The sequence below is a fragment of the Thunnus albacares genome, chromosome 21 (assembly GCF_914725855.1).
Source record: "Thunnus albacares chromosome 21, fThuAlb1.1, whole genome shotgun sequence".
NCBI classification, from domain to species: domain Eukaryota; kingdom Metazoa; phylum Chordata; class Actinopteri; order Scombriformes; family Scombridae; genus Thunnus; species Thunnus albacares.
The window spans coordinates 8758758-8782654 of record NC_058126.1 but is presented as its reverse complement, the minus strand read 5'-3'; the positions used below and the strand labels follow the sequence as shown (position 1 = coordinate 8782654).

The 23897-nt window shown below is 40.1% G+C and overlaps 1 protein-coding gene across 1 annotated transcript in view; it reads right to left on the bottom strand.

The window, feature by feature from the left end:
- Positions 1-23897, bottom strand: part of LOC122972953 (cadherin-7-like) — a 112655-nt gene that overhangs the window by 11889 nt on the left and 76869 nt on the right. The window contains exons 7-11 of the mRNA XM_044340385.1: positions 21608-21861; positions 19471-19607; positions 17209-17330; positions 8577-8694; positions 4641-4889 (exon numbers count right to left, since the gene is read on the bottom strand). Of these exons, the coding sequence (XP_044196320.1) occupies positions 4641-4889; positions 8577-8694; positions 17209-17330; positions 19471-19607; positions 21608-21861 (880 nt within the window). The remainder of the gene's footprint in view (positions 1-4640; positions 4890-8576; positions 8695-17208; positions 17331-19470; positions 19608-21607; positions 21862-23897) is intronic.

Sequence of the window (23897 nt, the reverse complement as noted above, 5' to 3'; positions counted from 1 at the left end):
TGGCTGCAATCACAGCGTTTGAGAAAATCTATTGATCACTTGAGCAAAAATCATTATTTTATTGGTTGGCTTTTTTTTATCAGCATACGAAATTTGCAGAAACCTGCACCGCGAAATATGAAAGTTTTGGATTCAGTGTGGATAGGCTCGTAGGGATAGATGGGTTTGAATTTTTTAATTGACGTGCAATTTATTCAAGTTAAGTTTATACAAGTTATTCGCTTTTGGTCTGAAAAGACCTTTACTAAAGCACTTTGTATCTACTGTAAACGTGTTTAAGAACTTATTTCACATCAGAGATCAAAAAGCATAGAGGAGAGGGTGCAAGAAAATAAAGGTGTTTAGACAAATAAAGAGGTGTCATGCCCCTTCAACAACATGACAGATATCACTCTCCTCCACGGATGACACTGTTTATTGAAACAAATGCAGTCTGCACCACGGCTTGAAGAAGGGTATTAAAAACAATCAATCAGCAAAAGCAGAAACCTTCATGTTGCTGGCTAAAATAATCTTACTCTTTATCAGTGCTGCTACATGTTTGCTTCATGATTCAAATAGCTTTTATGGTGTCTTTGTTGTTGCTGATGTTATTTCTATTTGTCCAGATTATGTGCCTGTGCTTCTTTACTGTCTTTTCAACATTCCTGTTTTTCATTTTCTCTGTATCCTTTTCCAAGCTGTTAGCATTTTTCCCTCCCTTTTCCCACAATTCCCTTACAAGAGGTCTTTTTAGCTTTTGCCAGGCTGTCATTATGAAGACAAATTTTCTCTTAATTGAGTAGCTCCGTTTAAAAAAAAAAAAAGGATGATTTTCCTTTTCTCCCTCTCTTAGTTTTTGTTTTCAGCATGTCAGCCAGTGTTTTAATGATAGCAAATAATTACAGTTTACACACACAAGTCTGCTGCGGTTATTTGCAGGTTACAGTGTGTACAGTCAAGCTTAAAGATCTGATTTGAAAAATAAACTGGGTTTGTCTGTTGTTTCATTACAGACACATAAATATAGACACAGACAGAGGACTAAAACAGGAGACAGACAGTAAAATAAGAGCCGGAGAAATGGACATGAAGATTTATAGAATGAGTCTGATAAGCAATACTCTGACAGAAATAACTGTCAGGAGATTTGCAGTGCTACGTAATGTCCTAATTGGCCCTCAGGAGGATTGAACAATATCTGACCTGTACTGGGAAATAAAGGCATTCGATCTTAACAAAATAATGATTGTCTCAGTAGTTTGGATGTATCATCCAAAAGTGACATCATTAAAAAAAATGTAATTTAACAAAAAACATACTTGTGCCCAGGCATTTGCAGGAACTTTTCTGCAAGGAGTAGAGGACAAGCTCAGTAATTAAATCTAAAAATATCAACCGATGATTAATGACCACTTAGCTTATGAGTACGTCGAAGCAAAGCTAATGTGCATACAGTGCTGTGCGGTTTAAAAGCATGCAGGCAGGTAGAGAAAGTGAACAGCACACTTTGAATCAACTGTTTTGATTGAAGTTCTCAGACACAACTGATGAATACTTAGACTAGTAGAGTGGCACTCCGAAGAGCTCTCCACGCACAACATTCATTGTAGTTATTAGACTGAGTCACGATGACAGATAACTAGAATCAGTGTTGCTGGTAGAAGTGTGTATTCCTCTCACCTGATGAGAAAGAAGGAGATTGATGGAGGAAAGGGGGGAAAAAGAAGCAGATCTAAGTCTTGAGACTGACAGCACCTGAGGATGCCAGCGGTGAGACACAGCTCGGATCTTATTCTGGCTCACGTCTTATCCTACACAATACAATCACACACAATCACAGCCTCGATTGCAACCTACAAATTGAAAGAGGTCTTGATGGAAGACCATCAAGGAAGATCAGAATAAAGGATTGGGCAGAGCGGTCACACATGGGTTGTTAATACAGGGGAAGGAGGAGCTGCTCTGAGAGGGGGGAGGAAGAATATGCACAGAGGAAACACACAAAAGAAGGGAAAGAGGCTGATCCAATTGAGCAAAACAGACTGATGGGGACAGCTAAGGAGACACACACACACATGCTCACACAAAAGAAGAGACAAGGCGACTTGGAGGTATATTAAACTGGAGGCCATTAGTTCTAAGCCTGTGGCCTGAGGCCATGCTGTGCAGAATAGAGCCAGCTTTCATTAGTGATGCTGGGTTCAGGGTTGTGCAGCTACGTATTTCCCCCTGTTGCTCTTTTGAAGTTTTCATTTGTCACAAAAAGTATTCTCTGTCTCAATAAAAAGAAGGCAAACTTCAAGGGGACTGGAATAAAAGGCAAAGTTTGACCCCATCAAAGAAAAACATTGCAGTTATTGTATAAGCTGTTTAGATCCTTTTCAGCTTTCAACGATGATCACCTAAGCGTTAAACTATGACTCTGCCCTGATACGGTAACACTTTGTCTGTGGGTTTTATGAGCAATAATGCAGCCTGTAGGTGATGGCTCAATGCCGCATCATCTTTAAGGGTATGCTAATCAGTTTTCATTTACAAGTATCGTTACTAACATCTTAACATATGGTGTAATACTAGAAAGCAGAAGCATAAGAGTGTCTGTCCTTGAAATGCAGCTTTCTATGACCTCCATAAAATATTATAATTAAGTTAATAAAATACAGTGAAACATATCTGGGGGAAGCCACCATGAGAGTTCCCTTAGAAGAGAAAATGATCTAAAATCTCATCACTGTCTCAGGCTGCCTTCAGGCACTGCCTTCTCACAATGAACATGCACATCATTACACTTTATTTTTTTTTGTATGGTGTGCTTAAGCGCAGGAGGGGCTGTCTGCCACATAAATGACACACAAAATCATAACTTGCAATAGAAGGGTTTGAAATTCTGATGACTTAACATAAACAATACTTTGCAAATTAATAAAAATCTGGAAGACTCCAGTATATAGACATAGCCAGTGAATCTTTTGGATAAATATTCTTATTCTCTTACACTCCTGAAAGGCTGGACAAACAGAATAAAATATTTTACAAGGAGTCAAGGTAACAGCCTTGGGTGACCACGTATTCTATCTAACAGTAGTTTAGTTGAGTGAATTGAGCAACTCACAGAATGAATTTTACCAGTTAGTCCAGCTAAACACTCAATAACTCAAAAAATCCCCAAAACACACTACTGACCCTATTTAATTGATCCTTTCGGCAGGATTTCAGAGATGTTTTACTTGTCAACATAGTCTGCTATTCAGAGTTTGCTGACCTGGGTCACGTGTATTTACCAAAGAGGAAATATAATAGGATATCTCCTGCCAGCTTTGACCTGTGCAAGACCTCAAGATTCAACTGTGCTCTGGCAAAGCTTACTCAGCTTATTCACTTACTCAGCTGAGTGAAGTAGCGAAAATAAGTCTGAATGGGTTGTAAATACTGAGGTACAGTGTTTTGTGACGCAGCACTGTGTATCTACATTTACTTCAATTAAATTTGAATTGCATTATTAAAATTGCTGCTGTCTAATCAGACAGACAGTCCAATCATGGGCATTCAAGACAGTTCATATTAGTGGTTAGCACTAATTGGCTTGGCTGCAAACACACCTTTCAAGCCAAAAGTGTAAATTTCCTGCTCTGCTGTCAGAAGCTTGGGACTGCAGTGACTCTTTCCAAAGGGTTTACTCTTCGCTGAGATCCACTTTGCTTTGCTTCACCAAGCTAAATATTTGCTGCTTGTGTTAATATCTATGTCAACAGTTGATGTCTTGGCTCTGGTCAGTCACTGTTTGTGCACTTGGCAACATCAGCTGCTATTAGCTGCTGATACTGCTGGATGTTTTATTGCTTTTCCGCAGGCCTGCTTTTAGATGATGTGTTAGCTTTTTCTTGGTGCTAATTTCTACTCATATATGCTGCTGCCATCTACCTACGTGCAGGAATTGCATTGACATTAATTGTAAATTAAGTTCCTGTAGTGAGCTTTTGTTTTAGTTGACACTTAAAGGTGCAGTGTGTAGAATTTAGTGGCATCTAGCAGATCAGACTTGGCAGAAATGATAAATAACACTGATAAGTATGTTTTAATTAGTGTATAATCCCATGAAAATAAAAATTGTTGTGTTTTCGTTACCTTAGAATGAATCCTTTATGTCTACATATGGGAGCAGGTCCTCTTCCATGGAGGCCGCCATGTTGCACCACCATGTTTCTAGAGTAGCCCAGAATGGACAAACCAAACACTGGCTCTAGAGAGGACCTTTTGCATTTTTGGTGGGTTTCGCAGCCACCGTAGGTTCTCCTACACACTTGGAGGGGGAGGGTGAGGGGAGGAGTATTCAGTTGCAATCTGCAACCTCACCGCTAGATGCCACTAAATCTTACACACTAGTTCTTTAATTGCTGAGAGGAAAGCAACACGATGATCAGACAAACCCACAAACACTGGTTAGTAACCACATTTCAGTTGTTGTTAAACTGTTGGATGTAATGTTTATATAGGAATAGTGGCCAAAAAGGAACAAGGTTGTAAAAAATGAAACACAAATGAATCTCCTCTACAATGATGACTTCATGATTCGTGCCAACCTTCTCAGCAAAAGAAAGAAAAAAAAGTTGTTGTTACATGGACTTATGTTTCAGACACTGACGTCATATAAATCTTACCCAGAAGTGTGATGATGCAGCCCAAAATAGCCAGGAGGGCGCCGGTGCTCAGGCCGGTTGCTGTGTATGCCACAGCTCCACAAGACAAGGTCTCACCATTAGAGTCACAGTCACACACACGCACCAAGAGTGTGTTTGTGCTGCTAAGGGCAGGACTTCCACTGTCCACAATCAACACAGGCAGCCGATACACAGGCTGTTCCCGTCTCCGGAAACCCCCTCGTTTTGTCAATATGGATGCTGTGTTGTCTGCAAAACAGAGTAAAAGCGCAGTTTGGTCAGACAAGGAAATAAAAGCCAGGAAAGTGTAATTAATTGCAAGTTTATGGCTTCAAATGAACAATGAACTGCATATATATGACTAGTAGGAGGCTTAACTTCTATTCTGTAATGATTACCGTGCTTTGGTTGTGCAGTTTGAAATGATTTTACAGTATTAAAAAGCAAGAATGCCAACAGATGGTGTCATTAACACAATTCATTATATCACACACTGTGATGTCGCTCCCTGGTCTTGACCACCTGTTGGCTAATAACAGCTTTGGTTTGATGATAAAATCTTATATGAAATCTCTGCCAATGAGAGAAAGAGGCAGCCAGAGGAGAACAATGTGCTATTACACCAGCTAAAAAAAGGTATTTCATGACAACTTTATCAATAGATTAAAATGCGCTTTTCAAATTGAGCAGTCTCAATTGAAATGTAGATTTCTGCCTTGAAGGACAACTCCTTTGTTTTTCGTAGCGATATTGAGATTGCTCTTTGCTTTTGCTCACAGAGAAGTCTTAGAACAAGATAAAAAAAAATGACTATAGAGATGGGGTCTTTTGTAAATGCCACATTAGTAAAATCAGCAAAAACACACAGTTGGTTGGTAACAACAGTGACGGGTTTAAAATAGAGCATTAAAATATTAAATATATTCTTGAATTAAATGTGAAACATTCAGTCGTGTCTATTATTTGTCCTCAAGGAACATCTGTGGGAAGCAAGGCGGAAAACACATACAAGTAAAATAAGACACTAGATGTCTCATTTGAAAACTATGGGCATTAATATATATATAAAATCTACAAAAGTTTTTGGAACTTGGCTGCAGGGATTTGCTCCCATTCAGCCACAACAGCATTAGTGAGGTCAACCCAATGTTAGACAATAAGGGCCCTCTCCATATACTAACCCTAAAGAATTATGTTCACACTGGACGACTCCACACATCATGATGTCAGTTCAGTGCCAATGAAGGAAGTAGTGTGGTTTTTATGTAGCGAGGCAGAAAGTAAGGGTTTGGAGGTTGAGGTGGCGGATGGGCATGGGTCCAACATTCAGAAGATTGGAGTTTGTGTATCACATTCTTGCAATTAATTCCAACCCTTAACCCTAACCCTTCAGGAACTTTATGAAGTGTTTTAGTTGCCAACCCTTAAACACTCCTTTAGGGAATAGTTGTACATTTCGGGAAACTTGAAACCACTTGAGCCAGGTCATAACATGTGCAATCGCCAGGAGTTATACGACAAAGACAATCTCATATTTTGTCTATTAAATATGAAGTTAGAGCCAGAGGAAGATTAGTTTAGCTTAGCATTAAGACTGGAAACAGGGTGCAATAGCTCACCTGGCAATGTCCAAAGACTAAAGCTCATTAATTAAAGGTAAAGTCAGTCTAATCCAATGCACTTTTTGTCAAATTCAGCGAATATCTCCTCACAGTCCGCTAGCTGTCTGTAGTCCGGTGTTCATACACAACACTGGCTCTGTTAATGAGCATGTAAACACAGTGGCTCAGAGCGAGCCGCACGACACTTCTCCGGCCAATCAGCAGCAGGGGGTGTTTGTGGTCATGCACAGGACAGGGGGAAGTCATCAGAGCAGCTGTCTGTGTGAGGACATGACAGTCTCCTGTCTCCAGCACCCGTCGAATGGTGGGGGAGGCCTGGCGAACTGGAGGCAGGAGAAGCCGTGGCCAATTCACATAGAAAGTGTTTTCTCACGGAACAGATACGCTTCCATTTTATTAAATATATCAATCCACACTGAATCCGAGACAGTCTCATGAAGACCCCCTGTGTTTTTTTATGCTCCGAGTTTGTTTCTGTCCCGTTTAGTGAAGCGTAATCTGAGCAGGCAGCTGTTTAAATCACACAAATATCCCACTGCATATGTGTTTTCAACTTATTAACCGTATCCATGAATCAATAAATACAAACACTGTTGATTTCTTCCCGTGGAGCTGACATGCAAACTGTTTTGGTTCAGTAAATTTCTGCTGTCAGTCAGTCTGGTGAAGGCAGTTTGTCCGGCTACTCTCTCCAGGAGCTGCAGCTGACAGACGACAGAGACGCTGAACGCAGGTCGAGTGAGAAGCGAGGAGGCCACAGAGAGGCAAAGAGTCTGAATGGACTGTTGTGCTCACATGACACGATTTTTTTTTCCTCCCTTGTGATAATGTGTGAAAGGAACAGAAGTGACTCTACAGCTGACGCATCGCTCTGGATTCCACCATATTTCTCTTTTGGTCGTTGCCCTGGCAATGTCCATGAATTTGGGGGGGGGTGGAGCTTCTGAAAGAGTGCGAAGGAAGGATGTTTGGGTGTTTAGTTCAAACATCAACAATCTTTCTCCAGAATAACTGACTCTACCTTTAACACGTTACATCTTGTTTGTTCAAGGCACACACAAGCAAAAATGGAACAATGACAAGTTGTTGTTTTACAGGGAGGCCAAGTGTTGTGGCTAAGTTGACTGTCTCCTAACACTAGCTTCATACTTAATGGACAGATATGAGGGTAGTATCGATCTTCTCATATAACTCCCGGCAGGAAAGCAAGTACGCTTATTTCTCAAAATGTATTCCTTATAGAGTCATTTTTCGACAAAGCTATCAAACACTGTCTCCTGGCCAAGTTGCTCTTAATCCGCTGAGAGGTTACCTTAAACATCCAATTCATCACATAACACATGTCTGCACTCAAACGGATTACTGTGGCACAACCTGGCTCCTGCTGCTGCTCCTGCTGAAATGTAACATGGCAGCCTTAGCCAAGCTCCCACATGTGTGAACAAAACACTCAATACAGGGCATTACCTCAGAGAGTCTATCAGCGCCGCACATGTTGTTAAAGCAGTGGAGATTCATGTAAGCAACTGATGATGGAGTCAGGCACAACTCGCGAGTGTCTTTAAAGCTATATGCAAATGCAAACACTTAAGTTTCCCTATAGGAGAAGCAAATTTTCTTCACCCTCCCACTGCTTTTTCGTGTAGTTGGTGAGCAAATCATTGTTTTGTATTAGCTTATGTTCAGGTTAATGTGTACTAAACAGAAAAAGGCTGTGGCTTGGTGGATTGCGGCACAAATTGCGTTATGTCAGATGTGCTCCGGTTGCAGTGGAAAGTTTGTTTTTGCATTCAGTTTTGATGAACAATTACAAAATGCAAAAAAGGGCAGTGAGGGCAGTGTCATAGCAGAGTTATGGTTTCATTTGGCACGGCCGGGCTCGCCGGGAGGCGCCAGTTACTCTGTGCTTCTCCTGAGTCAGATTGCAGAGTAGATTGTGTCCAGATACAGGGCAGATATAGAGAGCTGGAGTGAGCAATGGCCAAAATGTCAATTGCATTGCCGCTAAGTTCAATTCGAAGGGAGTAAACAGCAAATACTCCATACCTAACTTGACCAACACCTTTTACAGACTCCGAAGGCCACTGCCAATTTTCTCAAGGAACTTTTTGATTTAGCTACTGCATGCAACAAGGTTGATCTGACACTTGGAGCTTTGGCAAGGACGAAGACATGTTGAATTAGTTACACTGAAGAGAGACTTCTACCAGATAGAAAAATGAATACATTTTATCCTATAACCACAGATAATCACAACAGTAAGACTAGTTAGCCTGAAGGCAATATCAAAGAATAACACTGAGGGGTGCCTCACCCTTGTTATCTCGTAGAGTAAAGTTGTGGTTTCCGGCAACAGGTGAAGCAAGGGAGAAATAGAAGCGATGACCACTCAGAGGTTCGTCCTTATCCACAGCGCTGATGGTCTGGATCACCTGTGAACAAAGGGAACACAAAAAGGACATTAAAGGTTAGTTACCTTGGTGATCTTTACGTGCTTACTGGCTGATTAGGTATTAACTGAGGCTATAAAATGTTTAGTGTTTACACACAAACAGATCTATCTGTTCTTGTTCCACATTGAATCAGTTTGAGTGAAGCATTGTCGTCAAACCTTTGTATATGCATCACTTTCCACTCTGTCATAGATTTATATACATGACATCATAAATCTTTCTTAAAAGGCCAAGCAACAGTGTTAGTGAACCGCAGAAAATCAACTTGATTCTGATTTATAGAAAAGATTTGTTTTATAATGTTTGGCTGTGGTTTTGTGTAATTTATCTCTTGAAGTACAGTAAGTGCTTATTTGGCAAGGGCTTGGCAACCTCTTAGGGATGAAGTGTTTTCTTTTTGGGAAGTACTTATTCCAAAGCAGATCATTGCCCAGCAACTATTTTCTCGGCCTCACTACCTAGACCATAACACATTTAGAGGTAACTTTCAATATTATATGAATATATGTTACTCACATTCTGGTTATTTACATAGCTTAAGCGCAAGGGGAAATACCTGCATGTACAACCACCATATAAAAGATAAATACAATGTCAGGTCAGTCCACTGAATATTGTTACGCTGATGATGTTCAAAATAAATGCATTATGCTATGCAGTCTGGCATTCCTACATTATTACAAGTATGAAAATGACTCATGATAAGAACTGTTCTTGCTTGAGGCAATGCAAGACAAGCATTCATATCTGTGAGTTAAACAAGTGAATGCTATTTGTTTCGGCCCACTTTATTTTGCCTCTGAACCAAGGACTAAACAGAATGCTACTCCCTTTATTATATGGCAGTGTTGACAACCATAAATAACATAGAAAATCAAATTAGCAAATAAACCAATTTATTTACACCCACCAGCATGTACTGTTGCGATTATTTATTCATATAAATGTGGTATCTGAGAATCAAGTTATCTCTTTTCAGTAAAAAAAAACTCCCCCACTAAGCTTTAACTTCAGCTATTATGTGCAGTAGCACTACAGCTACAGCAAGAAGGGAAGAAAGAAAATTCTCACTCAGTACATGCTGCAAAGGAGAAGCATATCACACACAAACATGCCATATGGACAACCAATGATAGCCACCACGACGGCCATCAAAGTGGGTGTTACTGCAGCAGTGTCCTTATAAATTTAGATCAAGCCTCCTGAATTCTTTGTAGGCAATCTAGAAACTCAACCCTGTAGCAACTCACACCCGTGGATGGGATCCATGAGATTCTTAAAAGCAATTCACACTAAATTATCACATATTGCAGCCACAAACAGCTCGGTGTCTAACATCAAGACAAAAACGAAATTAAAAAAAATAAAAAAAAGGGGTGAGGAAGAAGGAAAAAAAAAAAAAAAGCCAGTGATCCATCAGTGTTGAGACATGGATTATCAGTTGTCAGCTGTGATTAAATGCTGCTGGTTACAAGCTGTCAGGTATTAGGGGTTGGTGTAGGTGGTAAACGACATCCTGCCAATTATTAAAACTGGCAGGCGGGGTGAAAATTCATGAATATTTTACTCTGTTTCTTAACACAATTAAAATAGTTGCTCTTTCATCAGCAAAAGTAATCATAAAGTATGCATTTTTTTCACTGTTTAGTATTACAGTGCAAGGGGAAATTATAAGGGGAGTGGAGATTGTGCAGTGCAACAAGGTTATCTGCTATAGTTCAGGAATATTTGGGATATCTAGTGCACACACACACACACACACACACAGATCTGATGTTTGTGTCAGCACCAGATCAGTGACGGGTAAGCGCAACATTTGAGCACCTAAACATGCAGCGCATGCATGCTCTGCTGCATATCATGAAAGCCGGCATTGATTCTCGAATCATAATAACTCATGTGCCTCTCACTCTGTTATGGAAATTTCACATCTGATAGAAATGTTTCTCTGTGGTTCTCACACCGACGATGAATCCTATACACAATTTGAAACCTTTGATGTCCTTTGAATATTGTAGATGAATTCGGAGCTTATCTCTAGGAAGGTTTCCGTTCCTCACCGCTGAGGAAAAGGACTGTAAATCATCCTTAAATCAAACACTTTGTAATGTATAATGCCTTTCATTAGTGTGGCTCTGATGCACGGCGTTCCAGAGAACCTTTGGTGGGGAATTCTCTAATGGGTTGAGTAGGAGACAGGAGGAGAGAGGCATGGATGTAGACATAAATTCTCACTGAAAGACATTAACAGCAGCAGCAGACTGGTGCCTGTCGCAGGCAAGACTGAGGAGGCCTATGAATCACAGAATTAAAGGTTTTTTGAGTTTACACATGGTTGCACGTCAGATCAAAAAGGATATAAAATGACAAAGGTGTCTCTATATGCTGTCCTTGAACATATATTACCACTAACAATGACATTTCTGAGTAGCCTCACTTATCCTGAAAATAACAATATCCAACTAAAACATTAAATGACAATGCCAGAAGCTGTGAATAAACAACCAAGCAAAAACAGACTGTAATCCAGAACACACCCAAACTATAGCAAAGTCGACTGAGTCCTAGTGTTGCTGTTTGTGAAGTCGCTTCACCTTGTTGTCATCGACTGAGCGACTTAGCAAGATAAAAGTGACAATACATAGGCTAATTTAATAAAGTGATAAAGTTAAACACTGTCCATCAGATATGGTGACACCTGACAAACCATTATTAATAATTTTCGTTTAATTATGGTAAAATCACATTTTTTTTGTTGTAGCACCACACATAATTATGAAGATGTGTAAAATAATCATATGGTAATGAATAGGAATTATAGATGTGAGTAGAGCTCGGTATCAAGACTCAAAACCATACGTACTAGCATAGAGTATTTAAAAGTGTCAAGTAATGAAAGTTGGACAGATTCTTTTTCTATCATAGAAATATATTATTTAACACTGATGCAGTCAGAAGTTTGGTATATTTTATTAGATGAAAAAAAGATTGGGTATCAAATTTTAATATTTTTTGACCACCAATTGAAACATGGACATAACACTGAGTATTTAAAAGTGTCATGTATTGAACACTTTTTTATTTTGTCTTTGAACTCATATTTTTTATAACCCAAAACAGAAAATGAATACATTTCTTTTAACTTTATATATTTAATTAAGGCAAAATTCTCTATTTAGAAGTGATGCAATTAGTAGTTTGGTGAAAAGTTATAGTTGTATGAAAAATTGGGGTTGTATGTTTTATTCTCCCAACTAAGTACCAAAACTGATATGAGCTTTAACCATAATGAAAAACCACTTTTGACTTGAGTCCAAAGCCAAACACTGAGTCTGGAATTGTCACCGAAGACTCCAGTCCAGTAATTTGGATTCATCTCCAGACATCTTACCACCTGGATGATTGAGCTGAACCTTCAAAAACCAAATTCTGACTGTTCGCTCTGTACTCGTAATTCCACATCCTGCCAGCTCAAATCCATCTGTTCTCACCCATGTGTTGTTCAAACAATCAAGATTTAAGTCTCCTAAACGGCAGAAGTATGTAAGTGAACCGCAATGACCATAATTCACTGCACCTATGACACAAAGCATCTGTACTCTTTGAGCCACAGATGTTTTTGTGCTGACTTAGACTTGCTGGAAAGACGTATTGAAATGTGGCCTCTATAATGAGGACAGTCATGTCGGCTAATGTTGCGTGGCTAGACTGCGAGACTTTGGTGTGTGAAAAAATCTGAGCTATAACAAGCTTGAATTCCCCTCTTTGACACCAGCAAAGAAAACACTGCACTGCATTTAGACATCTAATCCTTTACTTATCTAATACTTAAAGTCGAGTTATAAGTGTTATATTGTCTTAAAAGTGTAATTATCACATAGTCAAATGGATATGACTAGTTTTGCAGTGAAGACTCTTTCATTTAAGCCACCTAAAGCCCTGTTGGCAGATGAGTCATACAATAAGATCAAGCCAGCACTTGAAAGTTGAACTAAGAGTATAAATAAGCATTGCATCAAATAGGTGGCACTCGTTGCCATGGCGATATGACAGCTGTCCCCAGGGGTTGTGTTGATGAAGGAAGTGGTGGGCCTGCAGTTTTCACACCCCTCACTCTGCGCTGCTCCACGGCAGCATCCTATGACAGCGACGCCCCAAACATCACCCACATGTGCCACCCATAACTTTGTTCAGTGACAGATCAACGGCACCCTCTCGCATCCAACCCCTCCCTTCCACTGTCATCACATACACGCACACACATGCGTTTTAATATATTTCATTCGTTTCTTTTTTTAAAGCCGCCTCTCTCATTTCATTTCATTCATTATCTGAATCTTTTGCTGAGATTCTTCTGGTCTCATTTTTGTTGGCATGATCCTGACAAGCTGGAACTGCTTAGTCTACAGCGATCTCCTCATGAGATCTGAGATTACATTTGTTCCATGCTCTGTCTTAATATAGAACACACAGTATGCTGCCATGTGCTAATGTTTTCTGCGTCCCTTGCACCTTGACATATTTGTTTTCATCTCCCACCTTGATGCAACACCTATAATGAACTGATAATTTGGTTGCAGACTGGAGGTGTGAAGATATTTCCTGTTCTGCGTGTCATTGATGAAGAAGTTGTGACAGCAGTTAAGTAAGTAAGCGGTAAGTTTTGATCAGAGAAAAACAGAAAAGGAGAACCATCAGAAATGTTCTTGACTACCCGACATTCACAAATCTCTCAGGGATGCTGACCCTCTCTGGGGAAGCTGGAGGAGTGCAGGGAGGGGCACGGGAGCAGATTGGGGGCAGGAGAATGCCAAGTCCACTCATGTATGTAATGGTTACACTAAAGTGATTGTACTACGTGACCCCTCCCTCCCCGCCATTCCCCTCCATCCCCACAGCCCCTGCCCCCACCACCCCATCATAATACCAATTAATATCATGGCAGAAGACAGACGCACCGATGATCCGTAACAAGTGGCATCTCTGGAGGAAGCCAGTGCCACGAGACGGCCTTAATTAGGCCTGAAAAATGGCAGGTTATTCCGTCCCTGCACTCCCTGTTAATCTGTGCTACAGAGCCACAGAGTCAACCCTGGCCCCAACTGGCAAATGTTATTATTTCATCTTTGTCGCAGCTGTGAATAAGCCAATGGGCGTGACAGCCAGTGGGCGGCCCAAGATTTTTAACAAAGCTTACAGGGAAGACGCTGCCGGCAAGCGGACGCAGTTAGTTACAACCAACTGTTCACTGCTACGGCTGGACATACAATACACAACAGGAGCACTTTAATTAATTAGGAATCAAGGAGGTAGTGGAGTGCACATCTGACAGGTTACGAGTCCACCCAGCCTGTCTGCTAACAGACACCTAGTTGTAATTCAAACAGTGTTTTCGCATTCAAATGTCAACCTCTCCCCTTCCCTTCTGCTCTGTATGTTTTTTTGGGTGTAAATTTCATCATGAAATTTCCATTTTGCCTGGTTTATTATTCAATGGCTGGCTGGATTATTCAATCTAGGGGTACAATCTCAGTGTAACACTTCATTGTTGTTTAAACAGAAGACTGTTTTGAATGGGATTGAATAGAAATTGGAATTAGTGAAAAAATAAATCTAACAAGCACCGTTTGTCTGCGATATCATTATCAAACCAGAAAGGTGAAGAAGATGATAAAGCACATCACGTGTGAAACAACATTTACATGGTAGTTTCACTCACAGATGTACATGGTTTCCAGACATGATACATTCTCATGACTTTAGCACATGCGATTTCACATAAAAACAAGAAAAAACATGTCAAAACAACAATTTCACATGTGATAAATTTGAATATTGGAACATGATTTTTTTTGACAATGACATGTACATTAAAAAAACATAATATAGATCTGTGTTTTTGGTCATTTCCCATGTGAAAACACATTTAATATGGGACATGCTGCCATGTAATAAAGGATATGTAGATCTTTGGGCAAAAAGGGAGAAGCATAAGTCTACTTTTAATCATTTAGAAATGCTTCAGAACATTTCACATTAGTTGAGTAAAAAAGGAGGTAAAAAAACATTTCCACACACAAGCATACAGTACACCATTTTAAAATGTTGGAGGTGTTTTTGATTATTAGCATATTTCTCCTAGCTATAACAGCTCATTTTTATGACTGCACCGCTTTAAAACTATACAGACGAAATTTGAATGCAGCCTGTCTCCTCGCTGGGTGGATCGGGACAGAGGCCTCTGTCACCGGCAGCTTTACAGCAGAGTAGCTCCTAGCTACACCTATGAGGGACCTCACAGCTCAGCCATCAACGGCATTGAGTAAGCAATCTGTCTGCTTCAGCTGAGTAATTACAGATTTTGCTGTACCTTTTCCTGCTGATGATGCTGTCATGGGCTATGGCTGTTTCTATGTCCTGGGGGCTGGTTTGATTATAAGGGAATGACTTTGTTCCAGTATTGTCACAGTCTTTGTGCAATAATTTATCAGGCGCTAGTAGAGAGAAATGCTCAAATTATCTGTTGAATTTGAAAGTCAGGTTATATTGATGAGTGATGGATGGTTGTGAGGCACTGAACACTTAAATGTGCTTTTTGAGCTATAAACTAAATATATGACTGTAGTGTGATGAAACACATGAATGCTGGTGTTAATATTGACACTGAATTTATAAAAATCAGCATTTCATGGGTTGAAAAAGGCTCAGCACGCCATTGATTGTTTTAAATCAGCCCTGAACTTTGTAAGGCAAATGCCGACAGAGAGTCGACTGCTTGGGATTTATCTACTTTTTACAATTACAATTTATATAAAAAAAAGAATGTTAACGTCTTAACGGCTACGTACTGACACTCCCCCACAGGCACACACACAGCGGAGAGCCTCTCGTACAATAAAGGTACCACATAGAAACTTTTACAAAGGGCCGTGAATGTGCTTCTAGTGACTGTCAAAGCCCTGGTGGACTCTGTGTTTTCAGCGCAGACATTGAGAATCTGACAGCAGCTGCTCATGGCTGGTTAGCTCTGACTACCAGCTCTACATCGCTGTTCATGCTACACTGAGTGGTGGTCAGTTGATGTCCCCTTACCTCCCATGTCACACACTACATAGCCACAAGGCCACGCCCCCTACAGCCATTGTCTTGTCCAGTCCTCTGCTGCATTTTTTTTTAAAATATGCTGGGATGGAGGAAGCTTGCAGAATTTGGGTGTGTAGTTACTCTTTAAAGTCACTGAGCAGCAACAATCATCTGAGGATAAGTGGCGGCATTGTTACCCAAAAATAGACTTTCAGCTCTGGTAGCATGCATTCTTTAATAACGATGGCAACTAATGTAGAGGCAATGTTTATTCCGGCAAATACTCTACTCTACCCTAAGGCTAAAATCTGAGCAATAAAACTTTAATTCAGCAATATCTCAAAATACCTCAAGGTATTTTGAATTGCATATACTGAACCTCACTTTGCTTTTTGTGATTTTAACTTCTAACAATTTAGAAACAAACATAAAAATACTTCAAAAAAACTCAATGACAAAGCCAGAGGACTCAGAATACCTGTAAGGCACCTCATTGAAAAAAGAGCCACAGTGTGGTCAAGCACAAAGAAAGAGCAAAATGCACACATGAAATATAGTCTCTCATTTTTGCAAATGAAATCATTTGCTATTTTTGTTCACCCTCCCGTGAACACAGTGACAAACAACTCCAAATATGAATGCAAATAACATATTTAAAAGGGCCTAATAGCCATTTCTAATACAATGCATCATTTTGATCAATTGTACTTATTCAGGTCTACACGCCTCCTTTACCTTTTGCCTCTGATTGTATTTTCCAAATGCCAAGAGCAGATGAATCGCCGCTGCAGACACACAAGTCATTTACCAACAATGAGGCCAAATGCTAAACACAGGGGAAATGAAATGCAATACATGGCTACAGCTTCTTGCCCCTCCTTCTCTTCCTGGACTAAATTCCCAAGTCCTGAAATCTTTCTGGTTCCCCTTGCATGATATTGTAATGCATTTTCTGCCCCGCTGCCCTCCATGGTGATCGCCTAATTACACAGAGCTTCAGAACGGAAAGTCAAACTGCGGCAGAACACCACTCCATCCCAGCATGAGATATCATATTATGCCGTGATATTATTGTGGATTAAGACCACAGGCAGAGTCAAGCACTGTCATTAATTTAGTTGGCTCTGACAGTATGGAATGAGAGTAACATCTCTAATGAACGATAACACCTACAATACCTGCTATTAAATCTTGAGGATGTGTCTCATACTAATGATGCTGTCTCCCTGGAGTGACCTCGAGCCCTGAAGTGGATATGTGCACAGTAGACTTGTTTTGAGGCACAAGAAAGAGTTTTAATGGCTTTGAGAGTCAGCAGGCTGTCTTTATGAGTCAAACTTCAAGCGAGTGTGGAGAGAGGAAAAAGGGAAGGGAAGCTGGACCGACTGCAGAGCTGTTTCTAGGTCTTACCTGTCCTGGCATGGCATTTTCACAGAGGTCAGTCTCATAGTCTATGGCAAAGACTGGGGCATTATCATTTATGTCCAGCACTGTGATGAGAGTGATGCCTTTTCCAATTTGGTTCGGGTCCTCTGAAAGAGAAAGAGAGAAGAGAATCCATGTTCATCTCATGGCATTCAGCAAACTTTCCTTTAAACACTTTAATTCTGCCTTAACTTTGCGTTGATTCACTTGGCCAAATTATGGAATATTGATCTTCCTCATGTGTTTTAATTAGTCACAAAGGAGGAGGGAAAAAAAAGTGCTGCTGTAATGAAATATGCAGTGAGCTTCCAACAGCTGGCGTCCTTACCCACTCTGCTGTGGATCAGCCAAAGTGATTACACTCGTTGCGGGCTTGTTGTCGGGGGAAGGCTGCGTGTGCGAACGAGCCATCTTGCACAGTGGGCTTCACGCCTCTGTCTGCCTGACACACACTGATGGCTAAATGGCTGAGTCTGAGTGCAAGATGATGATTTAGCCTGGCGTCGCCGCCATGCCGGCCAGAGATGACGCGCTGACATTCGGGCTGGCTGATTTGATGGTGATAAAAAGGACGTGCGGTGCCTCGGGCCACAGACTTGTTGTCATTGCCGTGGTCTGGGCAGAGCGGATGAAATGTGAGTGACTGCAGCTCAAATACACAACATCCCTCAACCAAAGAGTCTCTGCACCCTCTTCAGTTACAAAGAACCCATTTACTATAAATACTGTCATAAGGCGTACAGGGCAGTGGATTTAGTTGCTAGTCCGTGAACTCAAAGATGTTTTCAGCTGAAAGCAGTGCCCGAGTGTCACTGTGTGTCAGAAGCCAGTACCTCATGCATGAGGGACTGTTGTGACATTTCATATGGCTATTATTATATGCTGCCTTCTCTTTGTTGCTATATCAGGCAAGCGCTCACACTCGGGAATCAACCAAGTAGTGTGTTTGTGTGCTGTTAGATGTAAATAAAAACATCTTTGAAGCAAAGAGTGATGAAAAGGTTTTGAAATAAAAAATGAATACCTTTTTTCACCCAGTGTTCAGTCTGAAGATGTGAAAACAGAGGAACTGCCAGGGTGACAGTCTGGTTGTCTTTTTTAACTTATACTGATGTAACGCAGCTGTCTAGAGCGCTCAGTGGAACGTGTGCTAATGATTGTTGTCCATTGTGTTTGCGTGATGGCAGGGGAATGATAGGAATGCAGGAAGGAAAAAAAAGAGGTGCTTGTGTCCTTGGAGCCATCGAGAGATGGACCAAAAAGGCATGCAGCGTTTTTTCAGATTACATTAACATAGTTCACCCGTGGGTGAGATCGCCCACCCTTAGTCAGCATCTCGTCCCCACGGCTCAGGGAGACATGGAGGTCAAAATGACCGTCCTGAGTGTGAATTAACATTCCCCGACAGCCCCGCAACAACCCCAACAATTCCTCACTGTATTGTCAACAGTACAGAAGGTTATGACACATTATAAAGTGGATGACATACACGACAGAAACAATCACAAGGCTTCATATACAGTATCTACTCACAGTGAAACAAACAAGCTAACTGACTGTTTACCCCGCCCAACTTATAATGATAACAGTGGCATATTTACGGCTCAAAAATCTTATTTTTCAAGTTTAAGTTATTTTTGAAACAAAGAGCCTTTCATTTCAGATGGAGGTAAAAAGCATTTCTAGCCAGCTACCATTTATTTGCTTACTGACATGAAAACTGTAGCTAGCTTTAAGCTAATGATCTTAGCATCATAAATTTGCTAAAAACACTGTCTCTGGTTGAATTAATTAATGTTTGAGGTGGGCTATCATCCCGCCGCCCAATTCCACTGCACAGACTTTGGCTCTAAATCACAAGCAGGATGGCAGCTTTTGGAAAGGCAATATTTTGGCTTCACTTTTGCAAGAAAGTGGAAACGTGTCGTCCATATTTCTAGTCAATGGTGAGAAATAACCAATGTGTTTGGCAAATGTAAGGTACAGTATCTCGGATAACAATGGCAGCTTATGTTTGAGCAGGTAAACACAGTGTTCAATCAATTTCTTACACTTTTGTTCTTGTGTTTTTGGTTTATGAAACATAAATAATAAGCACCACCACTCACAGTCTTTAAATATTGAGTATCTCTCTTACTAGATCCACATGCACACCTCTACAGAAAGTGGAAAAATCCAAAGTTTGACAGGCTTGCTGTGCCTAGTTGTGGTCGTTAAGATATAATTGCTTGCTGTAAGTAAACTTACGGCTCTCGGTGCCGCAGATGGTGAGGTTATGGACCGAGTTGGCCTCTCGGTCCAGAGGCTTGGCTGTGCTGATGACCCCACTTAGAGCGTCCACGTTAAAGAAGCGCTCCAAGTCTGTGTTTCTGTCAATAGAGTACCTGGACACAAATACACAACCAAACACATACAGTACAATTGACATACTTTTGGACAGTGGTATTGATTTTACATTTTAATGTTTCTTCTACTTGTAAGGAGAGATTATGATTTTTCCAAGCTCAAACTGTGCAACACTCACACTGAAGATTTTCAAATGATTACATTACGAGTTTTAATCAATAACACTTTATGTAACATTTTTTTTATCAGTGTCCAAAATGTACGGATAATTAACAAAAGTGCAAAGATTACTTTAAATTCATAAATGTAGCAGAAACTTGGAACTTTATAGTGTGAGTGAAACAAAACCCTATTAAATTTGATAAAACTGAAGGCTGTCTTATTATCCCTCAGCACACAACATTGATCAAACTCTTTCAATACACAGCAACTCATATTTCTAGAGAAAATTACAACTTCAATTAGCCTACATCCAAAGGGTATTATTGCAATGTAATTTGACTCTTGTGGCTGCATTAGTTCCACAATAATTTTAATTTCAACAGATGTAGTGAAATATATTGCAGATGCTGATAATAGTCACAGGAGCAAAAAGAGCCAATTTACAGCTACAATGGTGCAGTAATTTGATTTTCTGATTAAGATTACTAACAATCCTAACAGACCAAGCATGAATACCATACAATATCCATTCAATTAATGCAAAATAGGCAGGGATCTCAAGAGTGACACCACACAGATTGTCAATGTGAGAGCTTGTTTTGAGTCATAAATGCCACGGCACAAGTGTTGAGCCTTGACCCTCCTGCAGGGATGCCCTTCTCTTGTTCAAGATGGCATTTCAGTTTTGCAAATGCTGCACTCCTTGGCCCTCCCACCATCTGGCACTGTCTTTGTGACAGCCACACGGGGACTTTCGAGTGTGTTTGTAGATAATGTGGAGTCGCTGAATGGATTAACCCATTCATAAACATTTTAGTTTTGTTTACTTGGTTTGGGGCCTTTATCGGGGTCCTTTGGGAAACCCAGAGTTTCACAGCTTCAAAAAGTAAATTGAAACTAGAAATACAGTCTCGCTGTTGTATGCCTCCACCAATCAGTCAAGTTGCAGTTTACATTCATGTCTGTCCAGACTCATATAATACTTGTAGTGAAGACTTTGAAGGAATTTAATAAAATGTATTAAATGTATTTTCCTTGTATGGGTCCACATGCTTGGTCAATAAAACTGATTTTGATTAAAAACAAAGTTGTAGCCATGACAGTAGACAATGCTTTAGATATGGATGTTGCTGCAAAGAAGCTACAAATTCTAAAACATGGATGCTTCACATACATCTTCAACCCGGCAGCACAGAAGATCTATACAATCACCACAGTTTCAAGGTGGGAACCAAGACTAGTGTCACCAATTCAGTATCTGACCAAATGTGAAATATGGTCACAATCTCCCCCTTCTATTCCTGAGTTGTGGTGTTGAATGATGGCCAGAAAAGTGTTTTAGCAGAACATTATGATGAAGTTGACCTATGACCTTTTGGATTTAAAATGTCATCACTTCATCATTTTATGTAATTCTTGATTTTATGGCCAAAAATGTGTTTTTGTGAGTCAGTTCAACCTTGAGTCAAAGCAGATGTTTGTGCCAAATTTGAAGAAATTCCCTCAAGGTGTTCCTGAGATAGCGCATTCACAAGAGAATGGGCTGGACGTGAAGTCACAGTGACCTTTGACCTTTGACCATCAAAATCCAATCAGTTCATCTTTGAGTCCAAGTGGACATTTGTGCCAAATTTGAAGAAATTCCCTCAAAGCGTTTCTGAGATATTCACATTCACGAAAATGGGAGAGACAACCTGAAAACATAATGCCTCTGGCCACAGCTGTTGCCAGCATGGAGGCATACAATTAAGTATTTTCTGAATTAAAGTGAATTATGGCTGGAAGAGTTACATGAGGAGAGATGTTTCACTTGTCTGAGTGGCTAGGACATTGATAGTTTGTAACTTTATGTCATAGCAGGTGAGCAAATCCTTACCTGATGCCGCTGTTGGAGGTATCTGGGTCATGCGCAGAGACTCTACCGATTGAGGTGCCTACTTTGGCGTCCTCCGAAACAACCATCTTGCTAAGTGGTGTGGAAAAGACGGGTGGCTCGTTCACATCTTCCACTGTCACCTTGACTGATGTTGTGTCGCTAAATGGGCCCAAGCTCAAGAAGTTGGAGTCAATATTCCTGTTTGTGGCTTCAACTCTCAGAGAAAAGCTGTCCTTTGTTTCAAAGTCTAGAGGCTAAGGGAGACAGACAGGAAGAATATACAACGAATGTGAGAGACATTCACTTTTCCTGTCAAAATGAGTGAGCTGGGGTGTGAGGTGGCAAAAATGTTCAGTTTTATTGTTGGAAATGTAAAGACTACACAGCCAAGGGTGAAAGACCAGTTTATATAAAGGCATGTATATCTATAAATCATTCATACAATGCAGGGATATTGATCCCAATTAAGGATGTGGATTCTAAGGACTCATTACAATTTAACACAGAGTCAGACTTAAACAAAGTAATTTGCTGATGGATTATAGTTACTTTGTGCTGTGAAAGCAATAATATTGATTTTAGCAAAAGCACACAACATGGTGAAAAGCATTCTGAAATGAATGCTTTTGAAACATTTTGTCTGGATTATCGAACTTCCCATTGCAACATACAATATAGTGCAGGAGAACATTGATTTGACACTTTCATTGTTGGTGACTCTCTCCAACATTGTAATTGTCTGAGTTTGGTGCAAAACAAACAAAAGATCAAATTGGCCAATCAGACAAGAATTGCTAGTGACCAACAACGGCTCCCTCTCTCTCTCTCTCTCTCTCTCTGTCTCTCTCTGTCTCTCTCTCCGACAAAAGAGCTGCAGCAATGAACTGCCACATCCATGTGGCCTGAGGAGACCATTTCAAGTCCTCTGAAATCCTGAATGTGATGCCTGGGCCCTGAGCTCTGGTTCACCCAAAGCTGAGGCAAGAATATGCAACAAAATGTTTTTGATATTCTCTATAAATAAAGTGGCTTTGTTATACTGTACTACTGTAACTAAATAAGTTTTATTTATTTATGTAGACAGATGTCAATGACAATATTTATAGCTTATTTATATCTTGTTTTCCATGGTGAGACGAGTGTTTTTTTTTTGGTGTTAAAGACCAGGAGATGTTTACTTCAATCAAAAGATGTTGGAAATGTCAATCTTGATTTGTCAAATTAATCCAAAGTTGAAGAAATCATTTTGAAACTGAGTGAGACAGGTTAAAAGGAGAAAGGGAAGCCGGTGGAGGCAGTTAATCTAATATCCCTTAATAAATGAGAAGGTGCCACCTAGTGCGTACACATCACAATGGATTAAGACACACATGCAATATGGTTAACACATTATTTTTGAGCCAGTGCCCTATCCAGAACACTTAAGATCCAAATTGTTTCTTAAATTAACTTAAACTGACATAATGTAGGAGTCAGCTACAGAGCTGGAAACCATAAAGAATGTTTTAGAATAAGATTGGTGTCATTCTATATTTTTTGGTTGTCAACAAGCCAAAAATGCATTAGTCCACCTCTCAAAACTTTCTAATTTCCCGAAAATGTCTATGTCCATCAGGCTCAAGCCTATATTTTCCTGCTAAAGCTCTTTAAAAACATGTCACAAATAGGTAGTTTCAAGTTTTTAGAAGCTATGTAATTTTCTAAAACAAATGGGCACTGTAGTTTTTAAGAAACAACACTCAAACTGAAGTAAATAATGCATTTGTTGGGGACTATTTTCAGATGCGGATTACACAGCTTCTGGTGCTCTAGTGAATATTTAAACTACAGTGCTCATGTTTTTCACAATGAAGGATTATATCCAGTGCAACAGTGTGGTTTATTGATGTGTTTTGGATAACAATGGATTACTGTAGCATGGAGGAATAAACTACAGTATATCAGGCTTTGGACAGACAGACAATACTTAAGTTAGTAGGGTTAGATTTGGACTTTTCATGGAAAAAATATAGAATATCAGCAACCTTATGCCTTAATATTTCACTATGAAAGAGTCACCACATAAATAAACATAAATGTAGCTTTGACATCCAGTAGAATGTATTGTGATAGGTATATAGTAGGTAGGACAACCTTAGTACTGTCAAACTGTGATGCTACTTCACAAATACTTTTCTAGTAGGAAAAGGATTGCACCGATTTAACATTTAAAGCCCCACCAGCTGCTGACATACAGTACAGGCCCTTAACCAACAGCTTGAAAATTCTGTCCTATGTCTCACTAACTTTC